Raw genomic sequence first — 20312 nt, 5'->3', positions numbered from 1 at the left:
ATAACAGAAGAACAAGACTCAGACTGCACCTGAGCACAGACCTCATGATCGTACACAGACCACAATTAGAAAGATCCGTTAACATGGAGGTTTATTACAACATTAAAGTTTCAGAACAATTACATCACTTGAGTTATATTTTTGACACTTGCCTTCAAAATAGCAGAGATGATTTTTAACTGAGAAGCCAGAGTTGAGGCCCTTGTGGCATCGAGTGTGAAGAGTCGTGGATCGAGAGACTGAAAATCCCTCCCAGCTGCAGAGCATCGATATGAAGCCGACCCTGACTGGTCAGTTTCCCTTTAAAAACCATCATCACTGAGTTAATGTAAACAAGCATTGATAACAGTACAGATGAGAATCACTCACTTTCATTTGTTCATTTATCTTCCTACCAAAAAAAACAAAACAAGAAACAATCTGAGTCTGAGCACCTTCAGCTGTTGAGCACCAATCACAGTGAAGCTTTCTGCTGATGTCACAGAGGAGATAAATGCGGTGGTTGGGCCACGTGGCTCTGAAACAGGGTTATTCGATCCAGCAGCGTTAGTGGGATGTCTCTGATGACTGCAGGCAGGTCTTCATGTTGTAGAGGATAGATGACGACACTCAGTGCTGAGCGCTCTGCTGAAAATCTAAAGAGAAAACACGACGAGGCCACGTTATAGTTTCATCTCACAATCAAACGACAGACGTTCGATTTGTGTGCACACACACACACACACACAGTCACTGACCTGTCCAGCAGAGCCTTCTGCAGCGTGCGACAAGACACCAGGGTGCCGCCCATGAACATATGACACATGACGACGTGACAGCATCGCTCCATGAAGGTTTCTGTGGCCGACGGGTCGAAGGTGCCGCTGCGCGAGATAAGGCAGAGACGTCGCAGGCGCGAGCAGGAGGACAGGGCCTCAAAGAACGATGCGTTGGCGTTCAGGTACGGCTGCTCTAACCTGAGGAACACAAACACGCAATTCATCACAAAAAACGTTTCATGACAAAAACACAACAACAATCTATACGATGAATTAATAATAGAGTTAAATAAATCTGATGGTGTTTATTATTGCAGCAAATGACAAAGACGTCTGCTCACCTGAGTTCCTGCAGCTGTGTGCACTGTTTAAGTGCGTCCAGCAAGGCTGGGGTGTAGTTCATGGTTTTTAATGATCCCATGTTGGCGAGTGATAAAACCTGCAGTTCTTTGCACTGCCCGGCCAGCTGGACCAACCCCGTCCCCCTCAAGACCCCAGGAAGCCCAGCAAGAGTCAGACGACGTAATCGAGGCAAAGCTTCGAGGGCAGCTAAATGTGCATCGCCGACTCCTCGAGCCCACGCACACATTCCACGAGGCTCGACGCTGGCACGAGAGCAGGGCTCGAGCCGAGGCAGCGTAGAGACAAAACCTGGGCCGATGAGCTCGAAGGTCTCTAAAAAAGGGCAGCCGGCAAAGAGCTGAGCGAGCCCGGAGGTGCTGTCCCCCGACAGAGACGACTCACACTCAGCTTTGTAGTTCTGGATCCCCACGCGAGGAACTTTCTTCAGCCCCAGGAACAACGGAGAGGGAGACGTGTTATTTGTAGAGATGTGATGTGAGTTCAAGCCGTCTGACAGAGCACAGGCCGGCAGAGTGAGAGAGCGCAGGTGTCTGAATTTGGCCAAGCTGCCACACAGGTGTGTTTCTCCACCGGGCCCAGGTGAGTGTTCATGATGGTAGTGTGTGTGCATCAGGTTCAGGTGTTTAATGTTCGAACAGCCAACCGCCAACCGGCTCATTGTCCCAGGGACCAGGTGATCTTCAACATTCCTGCACTCCGAGTAAAGGACCTGATTGATCCCGCTGAGGTTCAGGCTGGTGAGCTGCTTAGCGTCTCTGACTCCTCCCTCCAGCAGCGATTGGAACACCTGTGGCCACAAAGACGGGCAGCGGCTGAAGCTGAGGTGCTTCGGACTGTTTCCTTCCAAAGCTCTCTTTAGAGACAGGGAGTCAAGCCAGGAGCGAGGGAGCTGCAGGGCTTCCAGGTCCCCTCGTTGACCCAAACTCTGGGCCAGTGAGGGAGCAGCGGGCCAGTGAGCCGGGTTTGGGCCAGGAATCGAGACGAGGAAAACTCTGAGGCGCTTTGGAACGTGAACGCTGAACACTGCCAGGTAGAGAAGGAGCAAGGTCTGGTTCACCTGTGGACATTAATACAAAGTTACAGCAGTGTATATTACAGGTACACAACACATTACGTTGTACGTATGGGAACCGACTGACCTCTCCTGGAGCCAAACGTGCAGTGAACTCCTCCAGCTGCTGGTAATGTGGCACACTGCTCTGACCCACCATTAACTGACAGCACACACCGACGCCCTCTCTGGTCACATCTGAGATGTCAAACTGCAGCATCAGCCTAAAATACACAGACAGGTTCTGGTGATGCTTCGACTTTTCATCTGGTGCCCTCGTTAAAGCAACACTGTGTCATTTCTACTTAGCAACGGCGCCCTCTGCAGCCACACGTGGGCTCTGTGTCCGAATGATTAAGAGGTAATTAGGTTGCCACTGTAACAAATCCACCAAACTCTGTTAAGAATCCTTCATATTTTAAAAGTTTTCTGGCTGAATATTAATATTAATTAATACAATTACATTAAAAACTGATTAAAGTAAATATGTGTGTTCCCTGTTTGAAATCTCAGGAATCTGACGGAATCCTTACTTGCGGAGTTGGGCGCAGCACGGCACCACGCCATAACTCGGAGTTAACAGTGTCTGCCTGAGCTCCGACAGGCGGCTCAGCGAACCAACGGCCTCTGAGCTGAGCTGAGCGGAGTTGAAGCCCGCTGTCACATCGAAAGCGAGCGATCTGAGCGAGGAGAGGGAGGAAAGGAGGCGGGACAGACGAACGGAAGTGAGGCGACAGCCAGTGACATCGAGGTGCGTCACCGCCCTGCAGCGGGCAAGTTGATCCAAGGTAGAGCCGGACAGCCAGTAGCAACCGTTCAGGCTCAGAGACTGAGCGTGATTGGCTAGCTGCTTCAGTATTTGCCGAACCAAATGATCATCAGCCTGAAGGAGAAGCAACAACGAGATGTTTGAAATGTAAGTATGGTTGTTATGAACATACAAAACCTTCCACACATACACATGAACTTTCACATATAATTTGTGGTAGAGATCCTGATCAGAGCACAGAATAATCAAGAGCTTTGTTCTGTAGCTTTACCAGGTACTCCTCGGACAGGCTGACGTGTGTGAGCAGGGTCTTATCGTGACACAGCATCTGTAACTTGTGGCAGACGTTTGCCACGTTCAGCAGCAGGTCGCACACGGTCACATGGCGGAGGATGCACAGCAGGATCTCGTCGGACAGGTCTGACATACCCACTGACGTAGAAGACATGGTGTCCTCATCGCACACCGCCTGAAAACAGTGAAAGAAATTACCTCTATGGCAAAAAAAATGCAACAGGCCAATTACGAATTCTTTGTATTTTGTTATTGAGATCTGGCAAAGAGACAGACGCTGTCAATCAGACTGCAAATTCTAGTCAAGTCAACAAAAACACAAATTAAACAAATCAAAAAATCAAGTACAAGAATTTAAAAAAATAAAGGAGGAATAAGAGGCTAAGAAGTGAATGAAAACAAGCTGTAGATGCTCGAAAGCCTGAGAAAACACGTGGGTCTTCAATTTACCATTCATACATCTACGGGAGGGAAACACTTCATTGTAAATATTGAACTGAATATCGCCTTTACCCCTCAGCCGAGACCAAGGCACGGCAGGTTGAGTATCTGAGAGATCTGGGAGAGGAGGAGGGAAAGAGAAACTCGGAGATGGGGCGAGATGCTGTCTATCTTCCTCTCATATACTTCAGCGATATGAAAATGTAATATATATTATATATATATAGTATATTTATGTGAGTATGACGTTAAAAAATGGTGTAACCTATTAAATCTCAGGCCTTTTTAGACATAGCAAAAGGCCTCATGTAAATAATAAAATGAATTACACATCCATCCCAAAGACATCTGGGCTTTCCCTACTGTACTATGGGAATGTTTTGAACCAGCGAGCCGGTCTGCTGTTTGCATCAATGTCAGGTTGATTGTCAAGTATATATATAAAAAAACAAGCGAATTAGCTCAAACAGAACTGAACGTATCATGACACTGGAGATGTTATAAAGAATATATCATAACAGATGTTTGACATAAAGCAACCGGTGAATCTGTGTATTTCCCATTAGGTGTAAGTAAATGCCATGCTCCCAGAACACTAAAACCCGTGTGGCAGCACAGTTTAAATCGTGGAACTCGATTAAAGTATAACTATTAGATGTGACATTCTCATTTCTCTCTGTTTTCAGACATGAGAGCAGTCAAACACAGGGTTCAACACTAAACCCCCTGAAGACGCCTCTGTTCATTCTAATGTGCACTTTTTTTCTACTTTCAGCCATTTTATCCACGAAAAAAAAAAAAATCGACTGAGCCAAGAAGCAGTGATGAGACGGAGGAATCTAAGGTGACACACGTGAGCTGCAGCCAAACACTTTGAGTATTAGCACGTTAAACATAACGATGTTCGAAGGAGGAAGCTTCTTGGACCGGGGGATAAAAAGTTGTCCGCTTGCACACACGCACACACACACACACATGACTTCTCTTTGTGTTCGTGAGCAGGACAACGTGTGTGTCACGTTCGAACCTCAACAGATTGAAGTTAAAGTCCGGGGACTAGCATTGACAGCATTAGCTAACAGTTACCAGCGCCACCGGTTAGAACACGGTGTCGCGTTGCTCGAGCTCGGTCCCCGGTCCACCGACCTGAACGATCTGTCGGTCCATGTCCTCGGAGAAACTTGTCAATGTCCCACTCATGATCGACGCGAAGTTAAATGTTCACGCGAACACACGGCGCTCATGTTTCCACCCGGGCTGCAGCACAGCGGAACCACTGGTCCACAACACGGGACCGCGATCGCTGCTGCACGACGGCGGACGGTTTCACGGCGACGGACACATTTCCGGTTCTGTTTTATTCTAATGCTCAGTGAAAAAGTCGTATTTTAAAAAAATTACAGCTTCTCAGAATAAATGTTTTAAAGTATATTTCAATGTGATAATATTTACTTTTGACCTAAATGTAATTTGTCTGAATCTGAGACGCAGAATAATCTGAACTGATTAGTTTGATTGTTGTTTTATCCCTGAATTGTTAGTGTCTTGTTTGTTAGTTGACTCTTTATTGTATCATTCAGACTTTTTCTTTTCTTACTACTTTATATAGTAATCCCTTGTGTTTACAGACACACCGTTATAGAAAAGTTTCTACAGTCTGAATCACTAAGGGTCAAGTTTTTACATTGAAGTAACATGAAGTAAATATTCTGTGACGAGGCCGACAGCCTGATGTCACTACTGAGGAGTTTAAACTCAATGAGGATTGAACAAGAGTTGTTGAGCAAGGGGGCTCTTGTATTTTACATAAGGCTTTATTTCACTGTGATGCAATAAAGATTATTTTTTTAGAAATGAGGAAGTAAATTGGGAAGTCACTTTTGGATGGTAACTGTAAAGTGATGACAAAAAAAAAATAAATGGATCCCTGTTCCTATCAGCTCTCAGCAGCCTTTGGAAAAAAGAGCTAAGTTTTAATCATTTAACTGAAGAAGCAGAAACTGTCAGATCAGGATTTTCTACTTCTTTCACTGACTTCTCTCAGATGTTCAACTTTAAGGTGAGTTTGAAATTCTGTTCTTAATTTTTTCTGTTGGTTGTTTTGTTTATAAACACATAAAATTCAATACAACCACTTGAACCCTTTGACACTCGATGTATAAAAACTCCTTCTACAGGTCAAAGATAACCCTTATTCATTTCCTGTGTAATCTCATGCATGGCTGAGAGTTTCTTTGTTATATCTTTGAAATAAAAGTTGTTCATCATTTCATATTCAACGTAGTTATTAAATATCTTGTTTACGATCATTATTTCAATCTTTTCTTACTTTATGAACGAATGTATATTTCTTTTTATTTCTACATCACTTTTACACAGATGGGTCAAAATGTGATTATTGGAAAGATGGAAAAATCATGAAATGATCAAAATAAAAGTTCTATTAAAAGTTTCTCCACCATTTCCACCATTGCTCTCCCTATATCTCTCTACCCCCCTCTCTCTCTCCCCACCATTAACGCACTTGCTCTCCTTATCTCTCTCTCTCTCTATGTCTCACCCTCTCTCTCCACCATTTACACCATTGCTCTACCTATCTCTCTCTACCCCCCTCACTCTCCCCACCATTAAGGCACTTGCTCTCCTTATATCTCTCTCTCTATCTTCCACTCTCTCTCCACCATTTACACCCTTGTTCTCTCTCTCTCTCTCTCTCTCTCTCTCTCTCTCTCTCTCTCTCTCTCTCTCTCTCTCTCTCTAACCTTTGGCCCAGGCTCTGCTGCACAGACTGTATAAACTGTGAGACCCGTCTTCCTCTCTGCTCTATCAACATGGCTCGTCAGGCACTGGTCACCAGTAAGTGGCTGGCGGAGGCTGTGGCTGCAAAGGGGAAAATGCGCATCTTGGACGCGTCCTGGTATTTGCCGAAGCTGCGGCGCAGCGCCCGGAGCGAGTTCAAGCGGAGGCACATAGCGGGCGCAGCTTTCTTTGACATCGACCAGTGCTGCGATAAAACTTCTCCTCTGGACCACATGCTGCCGCCGGAGAAGTCGTTCGCAGACTACGTGGGAAACCTGGGGATAGAGAACGACACGCACGTCGTGGTGTACGACGCCAGCGAGTTCGGCGCGTTCTCTGCGCCCCGCGTGTGGTGGATGTTCCGGGTGTTCGGGCACCGCGCGGTGTCGCTTCTCAACGGCGGCCTCAGGAACTGGGAGCTGGACGGTCGACCCGTCAGTGACAAGTACCAGAGACCAGCACCGAGCGAGTTCAAGGCCTCTCTGAACCGCACCTGGGTCAAGACCTACGAAGACATGCTGGACAACCTGGACACCAAGAAGTTCCAGGTGGTGGATGCCAGGCCCGAGGGCAGGTTCAGAGGACTGGACCCTGAACCCAGAGACAGTAAGTGGTCTGTCAGAGAGTCTCCAATGATGGTTCTGTTCAATCTAAACACTCTACACTTAATTAACAGATATATAATCAAACATATCACAGTAAGAAATAACTTCATTTACTTTATCAGGTGCTGCATCCTGCAAAAATCCATTGATCGAATAACTTCAATCATAAAAAGTTGAACTAACAAGGTCAGAACCAGCTTTCTGACTCGTCTCTGCAGTGGACATTTTAATAATAATAATAACTTTATTTATATAGGACCTTTCAAAACAGCCGTTACAAAGTGCTTTGCAAATAAAAACTTAAAGTAGGCAACAAGCATTGATAGAATTTTTAATGCTCAATCTTAAAGGTTCAGTGTGTAAGATTCAGGTGGAAGGATATTGAATATAAAATAATCCTAGTGAAGTTCTCACTAGTGTATTTCATCTAAATTGTATTTTTTGTGTTTCCTTTACCTTACAATGGGCCCTTTATATTTAAATACTTCATATTTACATCAGGAGCCTCTCTACGGAGGCTGCCATGTTTTTTTTTTTACAGTAGCCCAGACTGGACAAACTAAATACCTTTTGACTTTTTAGGAAATCTTCATTTTGGAAAGGGGAGGTTGAGGTGAGAGGTATTCAGATGCAACGTCACGTCACTAAATTCTACACACTGAAGCTTTAAATTTAACTATTTTGCAAATGAGGCCCTTGGTGTGGGGCCCTACATGTTCAGGGTATTTACCGTATTGTGTGATAATAGTTTATACAAACATGTTCCTTGGATTGGTGAGGAGGAGGAAGAGAGCCAGGTCCGCTTAACGACAGGGATTTGTTGAGAAGGGAGATATAAGCCGTGTCTCCCCTCTCTCATCATGGGCAACGTGAGATCACAGGGGAACAAGATGGACGAGCTAACAGCGCTAGCCCAGAGCCAAAGGGAGTACCGGAAGTGTCCCTGTGCTGTGGAAGACATCCTGCCTCATCCAAGATGCCGCATCCCAGTGACTCCAAGGACTACAGACCGGTGACTGACGTCCCACATCATGAACACCCTGGAGAGACTCGCCCTGGAGCAGCTCAGGCCCATGGTCAGGACACACTTGGATCCCCTCCAGTTCACCTACCAACTCCAGCTAGGAGTCGAGGACGCCATCATCTACCTGCTGAATCGGGTCTACGCCCACCTGGACAAGCCGGCTAACACTGTGAGAGTCATGTTTTTTTTTTACTTCTCCAGCGATGCAGGTCGATGCACCTGTCGTGGCCTGGATCGTGAACTACCGATCAGAGTGGTCAGTGCCACCGGGGCCCCACAGGGAACTGTCCTTGCTCCCTTCCTCTTCACCCTCTACACAGCTGGACTCTCTGACGGCGGTGTCAGACAGGAGGATGCCGTACAAGTTACACGCCATCCTGGACAATGTCTCCCGCCCTCTCCAGGACATGCTGGTCAAACACAGGAGCACGAGACTGAGATCACAAAAATGCACCACAGAGCACCGCAGGAAGTCAATCCTGCCTGTGCGTACTGTACATTGAATATTTTGTGCAGATGGATATGTATTGTTGTGTATCTGAATGGCCATTCAATGTACAGTACGCACAATATTGTATATATTATATACATATATTTTATTTTTTATCTTATATGCTATTTTCTACCTTTTACTTGGAGCAATTGTAACAAACACAATTTCCCCCTGGGATCAATAAAAGTATTTCTGATTCTGATTCCAAATGTTTTCTGCCCCAAGTTACACGAACCAGACATGATTGAATCCATCCCTATCGATTGCATTGATCAAGTTACACATGCTCACTGATGAAGACACTGTTCATCCATTCATTGATCAGATAAGTAGGAGTATAGGAGCAGATAGGATATCACTGTACAGTGAAGCAGAGGGAAACTACAGCAGTCTGTTAATACATTACCGTTTGTTAAACCACTGCAGTTCAGTTTTAATGATTAATAAATCACAAAGTTTGTCCTTTTTATTTGAGGGAAACAGCAACTTCTCTGTCAGAAAAGTTGGTTAAAAAACGATAATTTATTTTCTTCGGCGCTAAACCTGAGAAATCAACGACTGGTTTTCAGAATTGGTAACGTAAGCCTTGTGTCAGATGATCGGTGACGAACCCCGGTGTCTGCATGTCAAGTTTGCTCACCATGAACAAGGGTGAGGAGAAATATCTGTGTCACTTCTAAATGATTTAAAATAAAATTATATTTAATAAGAGCAAATTACGAGTGCCATAATGAGAAAGTCACCAACTTTTCTCAAAAATTCCACGGGACAATCCTCCGAAACTTGACATACAGACAGTGGGCGTCGCCATGAACAAGAGCCGCTATAATGAGCAACTACTTCCTCGTGAGTGGCCATTGTGCAGAGTTTATTCAGAACAAATACTCAGGCTGAACCACTCAACAACACAAATACACAGTGAGCAAACAGAACGTGCTTTCATAACCCAGCAGTTTATCTACTGATCTGCAGTCGCTGACCCATATACTACATGTAACACACACACACACACACACACACACACACACACACACACACTCGCACACAGGGTCAGAGTATTGGTATAGAAACAGTCCAGGCTCACAGGAGGACAGTAGCAGGGAATGAGCTGATCTCTGCATAGTTGATAACAGTCTGTGTGCAGTGATAAGACACCAGCAGTACGTGCCTTATCTTTAACTTTTCGACTTCTCTCGCTCACACACACACACACACACACACACACACACACACACACACGTATATGTTATGCCACTCACATTATAGATACACACACAATAATCCCCAGTGCAGTGAAAAGCTTTGATGTGTTAGTTCCGGGCCCGTCTACAGGTGAAACTCCACATGTGAAATCAGTATCAGCAGCGAACTTTGACCTCAGACACTGAATGCAGCTGTTTTCAGACAATACAACATGACATCAGTTCCCACCCTGCTGGCCGGGACCTAACACTACAGCTACTCCTGCCATTCTGCTGTGTCACGTTGAAGCCGTCATTTCGCAGCGTATAACCACTGCTTACGGCATTTTGGTTTTAGGTTTCCAAAGAATGACTCACAATTACATCATCGTCATCGTCGTGAGGTAATAGTTTGTGACTCTCTTCACAGAAATTTCTGCCGTAGAACAATGAAATGACCATTTATCCATGTCATACACAAATTATATGAAATGTGGAGGATATGACACCATCCTTCGACGTCACATGACGATGTCACGGTAGCGAGGTGAATGAATGAGGTGTGATAAGAGCTACTAAAATAAGTATAGTTTAACCCATGTCCCATCAGGGAAATCAATATTTTATGGCTTCACCTTTGGAGAGCGTTCATGTCGTCCATCTTTAAATACATGCTATGATGAGAGCACACGAGTAAAGTGGACAAAATCTTTTTTAAAAACTTCCACACATCTCTTAACTCTTCTCTCTTTGTCTTTGATTGACAGACACGGAACCTGGCCACATCCCGGGCTCTATCTGCGTGCCCTTCAACTCCTTCCTGTCCTCGTCGGGCCACTTCCTGCCCAAGGAGCAACTCCAGACTGTGTTTACCCGCGCAGGAGTTGACCTCAGTCGCCCTCTCTGCATCTTATGCGGCTCAGGTGTGACTGCATGTCATGTGGCGTTTGCGGCCCACGCGTGTGGGAACGCGGAGGTGTCGGTGTACGACGGCGGGTGGTCGGAGTGGTACACCCGCGCTGTTCCCGAGCACGTCATATCTGAAGGACGAGGGAAGCATTTGTGATCGGCTGAGGAGCACAGGCTGTGTGTTTGTGTGGTTGGACACTGGACCAGACTGGGACTGACCTGCAGGAGAAGAAGGAGGACGTTCTTAGATTGCTGTTGGGGAAATCTTTTAAAGGAATAGTTTTACATTATGGGAAATACTAGGTTAAATGAAAATATTGATACCTCTCTCAAGCCTGTGTTCTAAATACTGTATGAAGCTACAACCAGCAGCTTGTTAGTTTAGCTTAGCACAAAGACAGTTAGCCTCGGTCTGTCCAAAGATGCTGAATTCCACCCACCTACACGTCCGAGGGCGATTTCACACCTGCCTTGTTTGGTCCGGACCTTTATGTCTCGGACCACTGGACCCAAATTCAGTCCGACCAAAAGAGGTGGTCTCAGTCCAGATCAAAGTGACTCTTTGGATTAACAATAGAACAAACACACGAAGCTTTGTTCAGACTTTCAAGTGTATGAAAAAGAAAGGTGGTATTTTCTCCTCCGTTTACTCACAGATATTTAAATAGTTTGACATTTAGCTCACAGATGACTGAAGTGTTGGTATCAACAGTCTCTGCTTGAATTCCCAAAATGTGAAACTATTTCTTCAACAAAACAATAAAGTATTGAAAAGCAGATGATCACAAATAGAACATTTCCCCCCAAACACGCAGCAGATGATTCAGCTGAACAGTCATTTGTGAACACTGAACCTTTTTAGTTTTGAAAAGATTTGTTTACAGCTTCAATGCTTGTGTCTAGTTCTTTGAAATCACAAGTCGATATATAAATATATATATATGTTGAGACTCAAGGTTTGATTCCTCTGACACTTTAGGTCATTGATCACATCTCAGATACAGATTTGATTGTCAACAATTATAAGACACTATTTTCCAATATTGTGTTTTCTTTGGGAATTTTGGGGGATTTTGTTTTTTTTTAATATGACTGGTATTGTAATGTGATTATGATTCTCTTTGGTTGCCTTGACAATTGAAAAGATGTTAAATATATGTTTTCCAGATTCTGAACTGAATCATTTTCTCATGAAACCTGGTTACACCCACGTGAGAGGGAAAATGAGAATCATAGCTAATATAAACAAAGCAATGCACGTTGCTTTGACCAGTTAGAATCAGAAGCTGCTTGGAAATTCAGGAAGTGACAAAACAAATCAGCCTTCCTCTTTTTGCATTTAATAAAGACACAGTCACTGAGCAAAGGCAATTTTCACCGAAACACTTCCCTCAAGAGGACGCCACCTGATTCTTTATCTCGGCCCTTCCAGCCAGAGGGAGCAGCAGTCTTATCCTGGTCATGACTGGTGAGTGTGTCAAGCCGCCAAAGAAATTATTTCTCTTATCTCGCTGAGAACATGAGGTCCAGAGGCAGAGTAATTTCCTCATCAAAACAGTCGTAAATTATTAGCTTCTTAAATCATCTGTAAGAAAATAAAATTGAGAATCTGATTTGTAATTACAAATGTGATTACATTACATTACGATGTAAATAAATGTCTGATTCTCAATAGAACACTGTTCATGATGAATTCAAGCAGTATCCACATGAGGGCATTAAAGCACCAGAAAACTGCATCCACAAGCATTCTGTTGAATTTGATCTTGTTGAGAAGTGTTTGTGAATTTTGAATCAGGACGTAAAGAAATACTTGAAAACATTCACTTGAGATGATTTAGATTTTCTTTGCGGTAATTTTACGGTCAGGTTGTAGTCTTTTAACGTCAGCCTATGATGTAGATGTATATGTCCGCCTTACAGTACGTCTCTCAGCCGGAAGAATCCTACAACGCTTAAAGCCGCATTTAAATCCAGTTTATCAAGAATAATTTATAAACAATAATTTGATTTGTATAAAAAATTGGATCCAAATCCGCTCCAACATAGAATGGGTTCTTCCTTGGATCAGGCCCCAGCCCTGCTCAAAATTTCATGGAAATGAGTTCAGTAGTTTTTTGCGTGATCCTGCCAACTAACAGACAAAATCATAACTCCTATATGAACAGGTTGACAGTTCCGTGGGGTTTTCTTTGAGGGGGTTTTCTTGGGAATTTAAGATCTAATTTGGGAGAGCACACACTTCTGTTACTTCCCAGAACATGTGATTGTGACACGTTGACATCTTGGAGAGGCAACGGTTAACTGTGTTAGTATTTCTATTAGCTGTGACTTGAGTGATGAACGTAAAGAAACATGACAATAAAGGAGAACAGAAAGTATCACAGCCAAAACGGAGTTTCCATGCTTTTGTTTCATATCTATTGAAAGGTGGATAACATGTCACCTAGATAGTATTTTCACACCATCTTCAGAGAAACCACACAAACCACGCTTTTTTTAAAAGTTTTCCTGTAAGTCATCTTAAATCATCTCAGATCTTCAGAGAAGAAACTAACTTTTTCAGTACAACCTGAGTCCATCGACGTGGAAACCACTTCTAGATCACTGTGTGTGTAAGTGTGACAGAACTGAAATGAATAAATGAATGAGTCTGTGGCAGGAAGTGATGCTTTGGCAGAAGTGATCATTACATTTTACCGAATGATAGAATCAAGTGTGGTTGGTTCATGTGATGAGGACAGATTAGATTAGACGTAGTAGTTCGTCCGTGTTTCCTAGAAATCAGTATATCTGTTTAATATATTTCGGCAGGAGGAATCCATGTTTATATCACTGCACCCTCAGCAGTCGGTGTGACATTAGACTTCTAAATGCTAAATGAGACATACGTAGACCGTATCCCAGATACGAGCGCTGCCATGTTGTGTATGTGAAGCCGGAGTCCGTGTAGTAGTGATTGGGGGACGAAGCTGTGGTATCGAGGTCCTGTTGATACACGCGTTTGACCGATCGTGGCTCAGTCTCAGGAGAGGATCGTGACATCTCACCCTCGTTTTGATAGCAGGAAAAAACGAAAACAAAACCAAAGATGAACAAACATCAGTGCCATACCGAAAATAATAAATCTATTTCACTTTTTAGTTTGGTCCATGTCTCGACAACAACATGGAGGAGGTGGGACTTAGTGCATACTGCAGCCAACCACCAGGGGGCTGTCATGTCGTCTATCTTTTACATATACGGTCCATTAGAGGCTGTGACTTAAGAAACCTTTGCACCAGTATCATCAAGAACAGGAAGCAGGGGGAAAACACTGTAGACGATGGAGAGTTGTTTTTTTTTTTTTCTAGAAACAATCGGTAGCGTTCTGGGAATAGAGAGGGTTAGGAAGTGGTTTCTGTGTGTGAGTGCTTTTTGTGCGTGTAGTTTGTGTGGTTTCATTTCTATTTGCTTGTATCTGTGAAATGGAGAGAAGAGAGAGAGAAAGATGGAAGAGAGAGATAGAGATATATTGTGTTTTTCAGAGGATCTATTTAGTTCAGTCTTTTTAAAAAAAAACGAGAACTTAAACTGATGATCTTCCTGATAACTGACACCCACAAATGGAAATGTTTACTTCAGGTATATGTCATATCCTCAGTGATTAGATTAATTAATCTATAGCCTGGTTCATGTTGTTTTAAGAACAGGAAGTGGATTTATCAGAAACATTTGGGTTCTCAGAAAAAAACGTTGACCTTTATCCCTCGTTAAACCACAATAAGGGACCGCAGTAAAAACTTGTTGCTTCCCCTGTGCATGAAAAGGGGGGGGGAGTTTGATTTTATAGAAAACTATTCTTACAAATATAGAATATGTATGACAAGTAATTAAAATACATCTTTATTCATAAGTCACTGCTCTGAAATGTGAACATACTTCACCGCAAAAACAATGTTCACAGACGGATAGACGTCTTGATTATTGATTTCATAGGAGTGACCTACCTACACCTACCTTTTCTTTCAATGTGTGTCACATCCTCCTCGAGGAGAAAAAAAACTTCTGTCTGACGTTGTCTTACAGTCACATGGAATGGAACCAGCACTTTGAAGCAGCCCCTGAACATGTTCATCAACAGGTAAGACAGTAAAGTCTTTCAGTATAAATGATAGAAGACGTGGAGCTTAGATTAGTTTCCTGCTTTCACATCCGACAAGATGAACAAACTTCCCACGTGTGAAGAATTAAAAATAATGTCACCTTGCAGAGAGAGGTGCCAGATGTGATGAGAGGTGAAACAAAGTACTGAAGCTTTTCAATACTTGAAATAATTTTGAAATCTATTTTTAGAATATAGATCATAGGGGATCTAAGTGCTGTTGTACAGGACCTTGGATCCCAGTTATAGGGAGAAGCTGGAAATGAATTAAATCAAACACAAGGATAAAATCAAATCTGTGGATCCTGACAGTTGAAGTTTGACTTACCAGTCTAACAGGTGTTTGTCAGACAAAGGAACAAGACTGAGGGCAGATGTGAAACATTTCTATTTCTGTGGGTGTCAAAAATACTGCTTACCAAATTTGTGGTCAGGGTTATTTGAGGGTGTGCAGAAAGGTTTCACAAAAACATCAGGTATAATATATAACATGTCATCCCTCTCTCACTTGTCACTTGCATCTGTGTCCTCTGCACAGAATGAGAAGAAGGAACAAGTGAGTGACAGCCCGAAGCAGTCTCAGGAAACAACAATCCCAGGAGTTTCAAATCTCCCAAAAAAAAACCCACTGATGATTGATGACACGACAAATGGAGAGAAATAAGAAAACTACTCTGCTGTTTCTTCTGGCTGCGCTTCAAGTCTGCAGCGTCATGACGGCTGATTGTCCCAACAACCCTGACACAAGTTAGTGATTTGTGATGGATTTATGTTGTTATTTTGTCTGGAATAATTGATTTTCCCTCTCACACGACACACTTGGCATTTCATTATTTCTCCACAGCACTCAACTGCTACACTGACTACGATAAAACCATCACTTGTGTGTGGAACAGTACTTATAAGTCCGAGCACACAAATGCTAGGTGCACACTGCACGCCAAAAAGATAAAGAAGAGGTAAGAATCAATCATAAAGAGAAAAACTACTCCAGACATGCAATGAGTGCAGTGAAATGAATTGAGTATTTTGATTTTCAGCATGTATCCCTACAGCGCTTCCTGTGTCCTGGATGCGGCTCATGTCTCCAGACCAGCACTGAGGAATTGCTCCCTGGACTTTGAACAACCATATATTGTAAGTTTAAAATACCGGTTTAGAAAAATCAATTAAATATCTGTGCAAATATGAGGAACATTTTAGCTTTAAACCTGTCTAACATGCAGTGACACAACATGTTTACATTTATACACCTCTAGTGTGTTTCAGAGGTATGTTTGTAAAAGTTCAGCAAAGTTACAAAGCCTAGTGCTCCTAGTCCAGTCAGTACTTTGTATAATAGAATGCCTTTAATGTCATCACACAGTGAAGCGTGGCGAAATTACAGCAGCTACCAAGGAAAGGTGCATTTAGTAGAAAAATAAATAAAATATAACAATAAAATAAACATTTTTACAGGACGTTCAAAATAGTGCAAAGAGAGGTGCAAGAGGAGGTAGTTGTGGCTGATTTATTTTATTTTATTGAGTTCAGTCCACTCCTAACGGCTAGTTTTTTTATGACACAAAACAAAGTCATGGAAAGTGAGATCAGAACATAAGGAAGGAAAGAGATGTGTTTTCTAAATTAGAGCATGTCAACCTTTTGTGTCATGACTCAAACTACAATATGAACATGTCTCCTTTAAAGCTTTTATTCAGCTGCTCTGATTCATTTACATCTTGATTTTCATCTTATCTTTTTCCATTTTGTATTCATAATCTTTTGTTAAATGTTTTCTCAGTTCCAGTCCTTCCACAAACTGTCCATAAACCTGAGTTGTGACTCTGCAAAGGATATTTTGTTAATTTCCTATAAGCCAGCCTGCCACAGTGAGTATGATGCATGAGTGTTTGTGACTTACCTTGTGAGCGAACCATGGTGACCAACAACTAACTGTTTGTGTGATCCCACAGTAAAGCTGAATCCTCCAGATCAACCGAGTGTCAACGTCACCACCGTCACCTTGCTTTCCAAACTGACGCATGAAAGGATAGCATCTTTCAAAACAGAGCTGCAGTGGAAAAGATGGGATCAGTCATGGAGTGTGTGTATACATTGTGTTGGATTTAATACAGTGTTGGGAGCTCTTGAGAGTGAATCTTAGATGATTTATTACAGCCGACCTGGGGCTCAAAACAAAACGACATGCTGTGTTTTCTGAAGTATTGTTGCATCATGCAAAATGTTGCGTCTTGTGAAATGTGTTTTGTGAATTGTTGCTGTCTGTTGACCCTTGGGGGCCACCGTACTACTCACACATGGTCTGTAGAAGACATCAGTGAGACGTGATTCTCAGCCTGTTGAACGTCCACGTTTGTTTTTTTATCTTTGTCAGGATCCCGCTGTGCAGACAAAAGGAAAGATCTGTAAGCAGGTATGTGAGGTACAGCTGGACACAGATTTGCTCGTACTGGAAGAGAGGTACGAGGCACGTGTTCGAGTGCAGCCTGAAGCCTCGAACTGGGCCGAGTCGACGTGGAGTGACTGGAGCCGCACTGCATCATGGTCGTCACCTGTAGGAATCGCAAGACAACCATCACCACTACAATCAGGTAGATGTTGCCAAGTATAAATCAAATAAAGTGAAGTGAATGTTCCTCCACCTGAAGCCAAGTTCAGGAGTTAAATTATGCATTTGGAGATTTGTTTCATGTCATGAATTCCAGGGAAGGAAACCAGTTGTGTCGATTCTCTAACATCACATGTAAAATAAGCTTATTGTGTTTTTGTATGTACACAACTAATGAGGGTTGCTGTGTTTGTCAGGTTTAAGTGGAGGCATACTGTTGATGATCATCGTCGGCGCAGCGCTGGCCTTGACTCTGGCCGTCATGCTCTTTAGGAACGAAAAAGCCACTTGGTGAGCAGACACAACCACACAAAGAAAAAATCTGTCCCAGGTTTTCGTCCTATACGAACATTCAGTTCTGTGTTTTCTGACAGCTACTATGTCTTTCTGTATTTTAGGGTTTACAGGAAGATCAGAGGTCCGGACCCGGGAAAATCCTTCCTTAAAGATCCAGATTTCCAGGTGAGCTTATGAAATCCTCTTCATCTTAGTGTTCAGCAGTTGTTTTAGTTTGTCGCAGAATATTCTAATAAAGATACACATTCAAGTCTTGTGTGAAACATAATTAAGCAACATAAGCTTATTGATCAGAACAAAAAGCTTATTAAACGGAGGAAATATATGGAGTTGCTTCCGACTTACACATGTAAGTCCAATGTTGGAAGTTTTGGTGGGAACGTATCACACTCGAGATCGAACATTTTTCTTCGGCGAGTCAGTAACAGCTCTGTCTGCCGTTATCCTTCGGTGGTTTTTTTCGGATAACTGCTGGAAAAATGGAGAATCTGAACCAAAGTTTGTCTCTATGTTTGCAAAGCAGGAACCAAATCAGTCAGCTGAAAGACTTCCACATTATAATCTGATCTTTCGATTGGATAAACGTTTTGTACTGCTGACCTTCTATAGATGGAAAAACTCAACAGATATTAGAGAAGGCAGAGAACCAAACTGACGGATGTAAAACTTACGTGGGATGTGAAACCAGACAGAAAAAAAATGATCATGAGGCAAAACATGTGACCTTTACCACAAATTGCAGAAACAAGAACAGGAAGAAGACAAAAACACCATGAAGACTATTTGTCTTTTTACATGTGATTGTTGCAGGTGTACAACCTTAGTCAAGAAAATTTGACTTATTCTTTATTTTTAATCTTTTTGATGCCTCCTCTCACTTTCTCTCTTCCAGAATTGGTTGAGCCCTCACTTCACAAACGAGTTCTTTCTCTCCACGAAACTGGAGGATATCGCCTCTGTAGAAGTGGTCTCCACTGTGGACGCTGTCACACTGTGCAGCAAAGAGGCCCCTCTGCTGGAGAAGAGGAGTAATGAAAGCAGCTCCAGTTTTTTGAACCCCAGTTACTCCCACCTCTTTCCTCCAACTTGCTCCCTGCCCACCACGGCGAATCTGGAGCCCTGTGCCGGTGATGCACCTCGTGGTCACAGTCTGGGTGAAGGCAAACATACAGAACAGGATAGAGAGGAAGAAAGAATGAAAGAACTGGAGATCCTACAGTTGCTTTCCAAAGGCAGCAACAGTGAGCCAGTGCCAGTCGTTTCTGACTATGAGAAGGTTGAGAAGCTGCAGGTCCAATGCATCAGGCTCCACACTCTAGATTCAGGGGTGGGCAGTGATGAAGAGGTGAGTGAGGAGAGAATGGAGGCAGATAACATCAGTGCGAATGAGAGCCAAGACAAAGGGCCGAAGAACCTGGAGGAGGAGAAAGACGGAGGGAATGGACAAATCGACTTTCAGAAACTGTTTGGAGGCAGTGGAAGTGTTTTTGGCAAAGGGTCAATTCAGATTTGTTCCGATTATAAGCCAGTCCAGATGCTTCAGCCTGAGAGCCCGGAGCTCCCTAGCCTGGATTCAGGGGTTAGCAGTGGGGGTGAGGAGCGGGTGAGTCACGAGGAGAGCCTGGAAGACGTCGACATTTCCAGCGAATCCACACACTTCCTGTTTCCTCCTCCTCTCGCTTCCAGTGCTTTGCAGCATTCCGGGCTTACTTCACCGCAGCAGCTGCCGAAGTTCTCTGGTTTGAGATCAGCTCTTCGACCTCCAAGTCCAAGTCTTAGAGCAGGAGGGTTGGAACCCTCCGGTGACGGATATATGCCAGCGAGACAAGAGCCGTGTTGACTATATACAGAAAACTTTTCACCCATTACATGAAATATCAAGCTGGCGTGATGCATGGTGACGGCTGACTAGCTCACGCAAGTGCTCAGCGGTTCGGACATTTGCAGATGAAGAACGTCGCAGGACATTTTCCAGTCCGACGCATTCATAACACAAAAGGAGCATTCGGGCGGGGGGGGGGGGGGGGGGGGGGGGGGGGGGGGGGGGGCAGCTGCACAAGTGTTTTTTGCAGGTGTGAAATCAGTAACGTGACATCATATCATAGATTTATGAAGTGAGCGATGTCTTTCAGTGAAGGGATGACTGTAATTACCATTTTATTCCAAAAGTTTGTTCTTTATAATCTTGTGAAAAATGTGCATTTGGTTATTTGTACAAATTTGCATCCGTTATATGAAAATGGTTTTTTATGATTTAATAAGAGACTGAGTGATTCATCGATTGGTTGATAAAAATATCGATGTCTGTCATGAACATGTCTGTTCTGTTTTTGCCAATATGCTGAAAATATGTTTTTTTGAATGTAAAATGTTTCTATTTTTGGTATTTTTTTATAAATATTTATAATAAAGTTTATGGGTTTCATCAAGCCTCAATTACATTTATTTATCATGAGTCAGATTGCCAATACATTCAGAGACACACACACCCCTCATATATTATTTCTAACTAAAATGTATTATGTTATGGGTGGTTATAGAAAACATGGTTAATTAAATATACGGCTGGACTG

At 43.2% G+C, this 20312-nt stretch overlaps 3 protein-coding genes across 9 annotated transcripts; 2 read left to right on the top strand and 1 right to left on the bottom strand.

Moving 5' to 3' along the window:
- Positions 1-74: 74 nt before the first annotated feature.
- Positions 75-5009, bottom strand: fbxl18 (F-box and leucine-rich repeat protein 18). 3 transcript variants are annotated; one of them, XM_069529326.1, is made up of 8 exons: positions 4823-5009; positions 3213-3410; positions 2706-3055; positions 2261-2396; positions 1100-2178; positions 738-956; positions 435-635; positions 75-300 (listed from the first exon to the last, which is right to left on the bottom strand). In XM_069529326.1, the coding sequence occupies exons 1-7, from the start codon at positions 4874-4876 to the stop codon at positions 479-481; spliced, it is 2193 nt and encodes a 730-aa protein (XP_069385427.1). In that variant the 5' UTR covers positions 4877-5009; the 3' UTR covers positions 75-300; positions 435-478. The 3 variants fall into 3 exon arrangements, with proteins under 3 accessions (XP_069385427.1, XP_069385428.1, XP_069385429.1); XM_069529327.1 differs by lacking the exon at positions 4823-5009 and adding an exon at positions 4763-4786; XM_069529328.1 differs by having other exon boundaries at positions 75-635; positions 4763-4953.
- A 509-nt stretch (positions 5010-5518) lies between these two features.
- Positions 5519-11862, top strand: LOC109623935 (3-mercaptopyruvate sulfurtransferase-like). Of its 2 annotated transcripts, XM_069529335.1 has the most exons (3): positions 5519-5735; positions 6450-7081; positions 10546-11862. In XM_069529335.1, exons 2-3 carry the CDS (start codon positions 6508-6510, stop codon positions 10842-10844), a joined length of 873 nt encoding a protein of 290 aa, XP_069385436.1. In that variant the 5' UTR covers positions 5519-5735; positions 6450-6507; the 3' UTR covers positions 10845-11862. The 2 variants fall into 2 exon arrangements, with proteins under 2 accessions (XP_069385436.1, XP_069385435.1); XM_069529334.1 differs by lacking the exon at positions 5519-5735 and having other exon boundaries at positions 6146-7081.
- Positions 11105-20164, top strand: LOC109639276 (uncharacterized). 4 transcript variants are annotated; one of them, XM_020102656.2, is made up of 11 exons: positions 11105-12155; positions 14756-14810; positions 15370-15578; positions 15676-15790; positions 15872-15968; positions 16615-16702; positions 16787-16917; positions 17209-17425; positions 17640-17733; positions 17841-17904; positions 18632-20164. In XM_020102656.2, exons 3-11 carry the CDS (start codon positions 15470-15472, stop codon positions 19577-19579), a joined length of 1863 nt encoding a protein of 620 aa, XP_019958215.2. In that variant the 5' UTR covers positions 11105-12155; positions 14756-14810; positions 15370-15469; the 3' UTR covers positions 19580-20164. The 4 variants fall into 4 exon arrangements, with proteins under 4 accessions (XP_019958215.2, XP_019958216.2, XP_069385434.1 ...); XM_020102657.2 differs by having other exon boundaries at positions 11329-12155; positions 15887-15968; XM_069529333.1 differs by lacking the exon at positions 14756-14810 and having other exon boundaries at positions 12017-12155; positions 15887-15968.
- The last annotated feature ends 148 nt before the right edge of the window (positions 20165-20312 follow it).

Source organism: Paralichthys olivaceus, chromosome 8 (genome assembly GCF_024713975.1).
Source record: "Paralichthys olivaceus isolate ysfri-2021 chromosome 8, ASM2471397v2, whole genome shotgun sequence".
Taxonomy (NCBI): Eukaryota; Metazoa; Chordata; class Actinopteri; order Pleuronectiformes; family Paralichthyidae; genus Paralichthys; species Paralichthys olivaceus.
Note: the sequence above shows the minus strand (reverse complement) of the source record. Positions and strands in the feature narration are given on the sequence as shown.

Excerpts from the sequence above, each read along its gene's own strand:
- LOC109623935 (XM_069529335.1), top strand. The coding sequence starts at position 6,508 with ATGGCTCGTCAGGCACTGGTCACCAGTAAGTGGCTGGCGGAGGCTGTG. Across the intron at positions 7,082-10,545 it reads GGACCCTGAACCCAGAGACA|ACACGGAACCTGGCCACATC; the intron begins GTAAGTGGTCTG and ends TTTGATTGACAG.
- LOC109639276 (XM_020102656.2), top strand. The coding sequence starts at position 15,470 with ATGACACGACAAATGGAGAGAAATAAGAAAACTACTCTGCTGTTTCTT. Across the intron at positions 15,791-15,871 it reads GCCAAAAAGATAAAGAAGAG|CATGTATCCCTACAGCGCTT; the intron begins GTAAGAATCAAT and ends TTTGATTTTCAG. Across the intron at positions 16,703-16,786 it reads CTATAAGCCAGCCTGCCACA|TAAAGCTGAATCCTCCAGAT; the intron begins GTGAGTATGATG and ends GTGATCCCACAG.
- fbxl18 (XM_069529326.1), bottom strand. The coding sequence starts at position 4,876 with ATGAGTGGGACATTGACAAGTTTCTCCGAGGACATGGACCGACAGATC. Across the intron at positions 2,397-2,705 it reads TGCTGCGCCCAACTCCGCAA|GCTGATGCTGCAGTTTGACA; the intron begins GTAAGGATTCCG and ends TGTGTATTTTAG. Across the intron at positions 2,179-2,260 it reads CACGTTTGGCTCCAGGAGAG|GTGAACCAGACCTTGCTCCT; the intron begins GTCAGTCGGTTC and ends TAATGTCCACAG.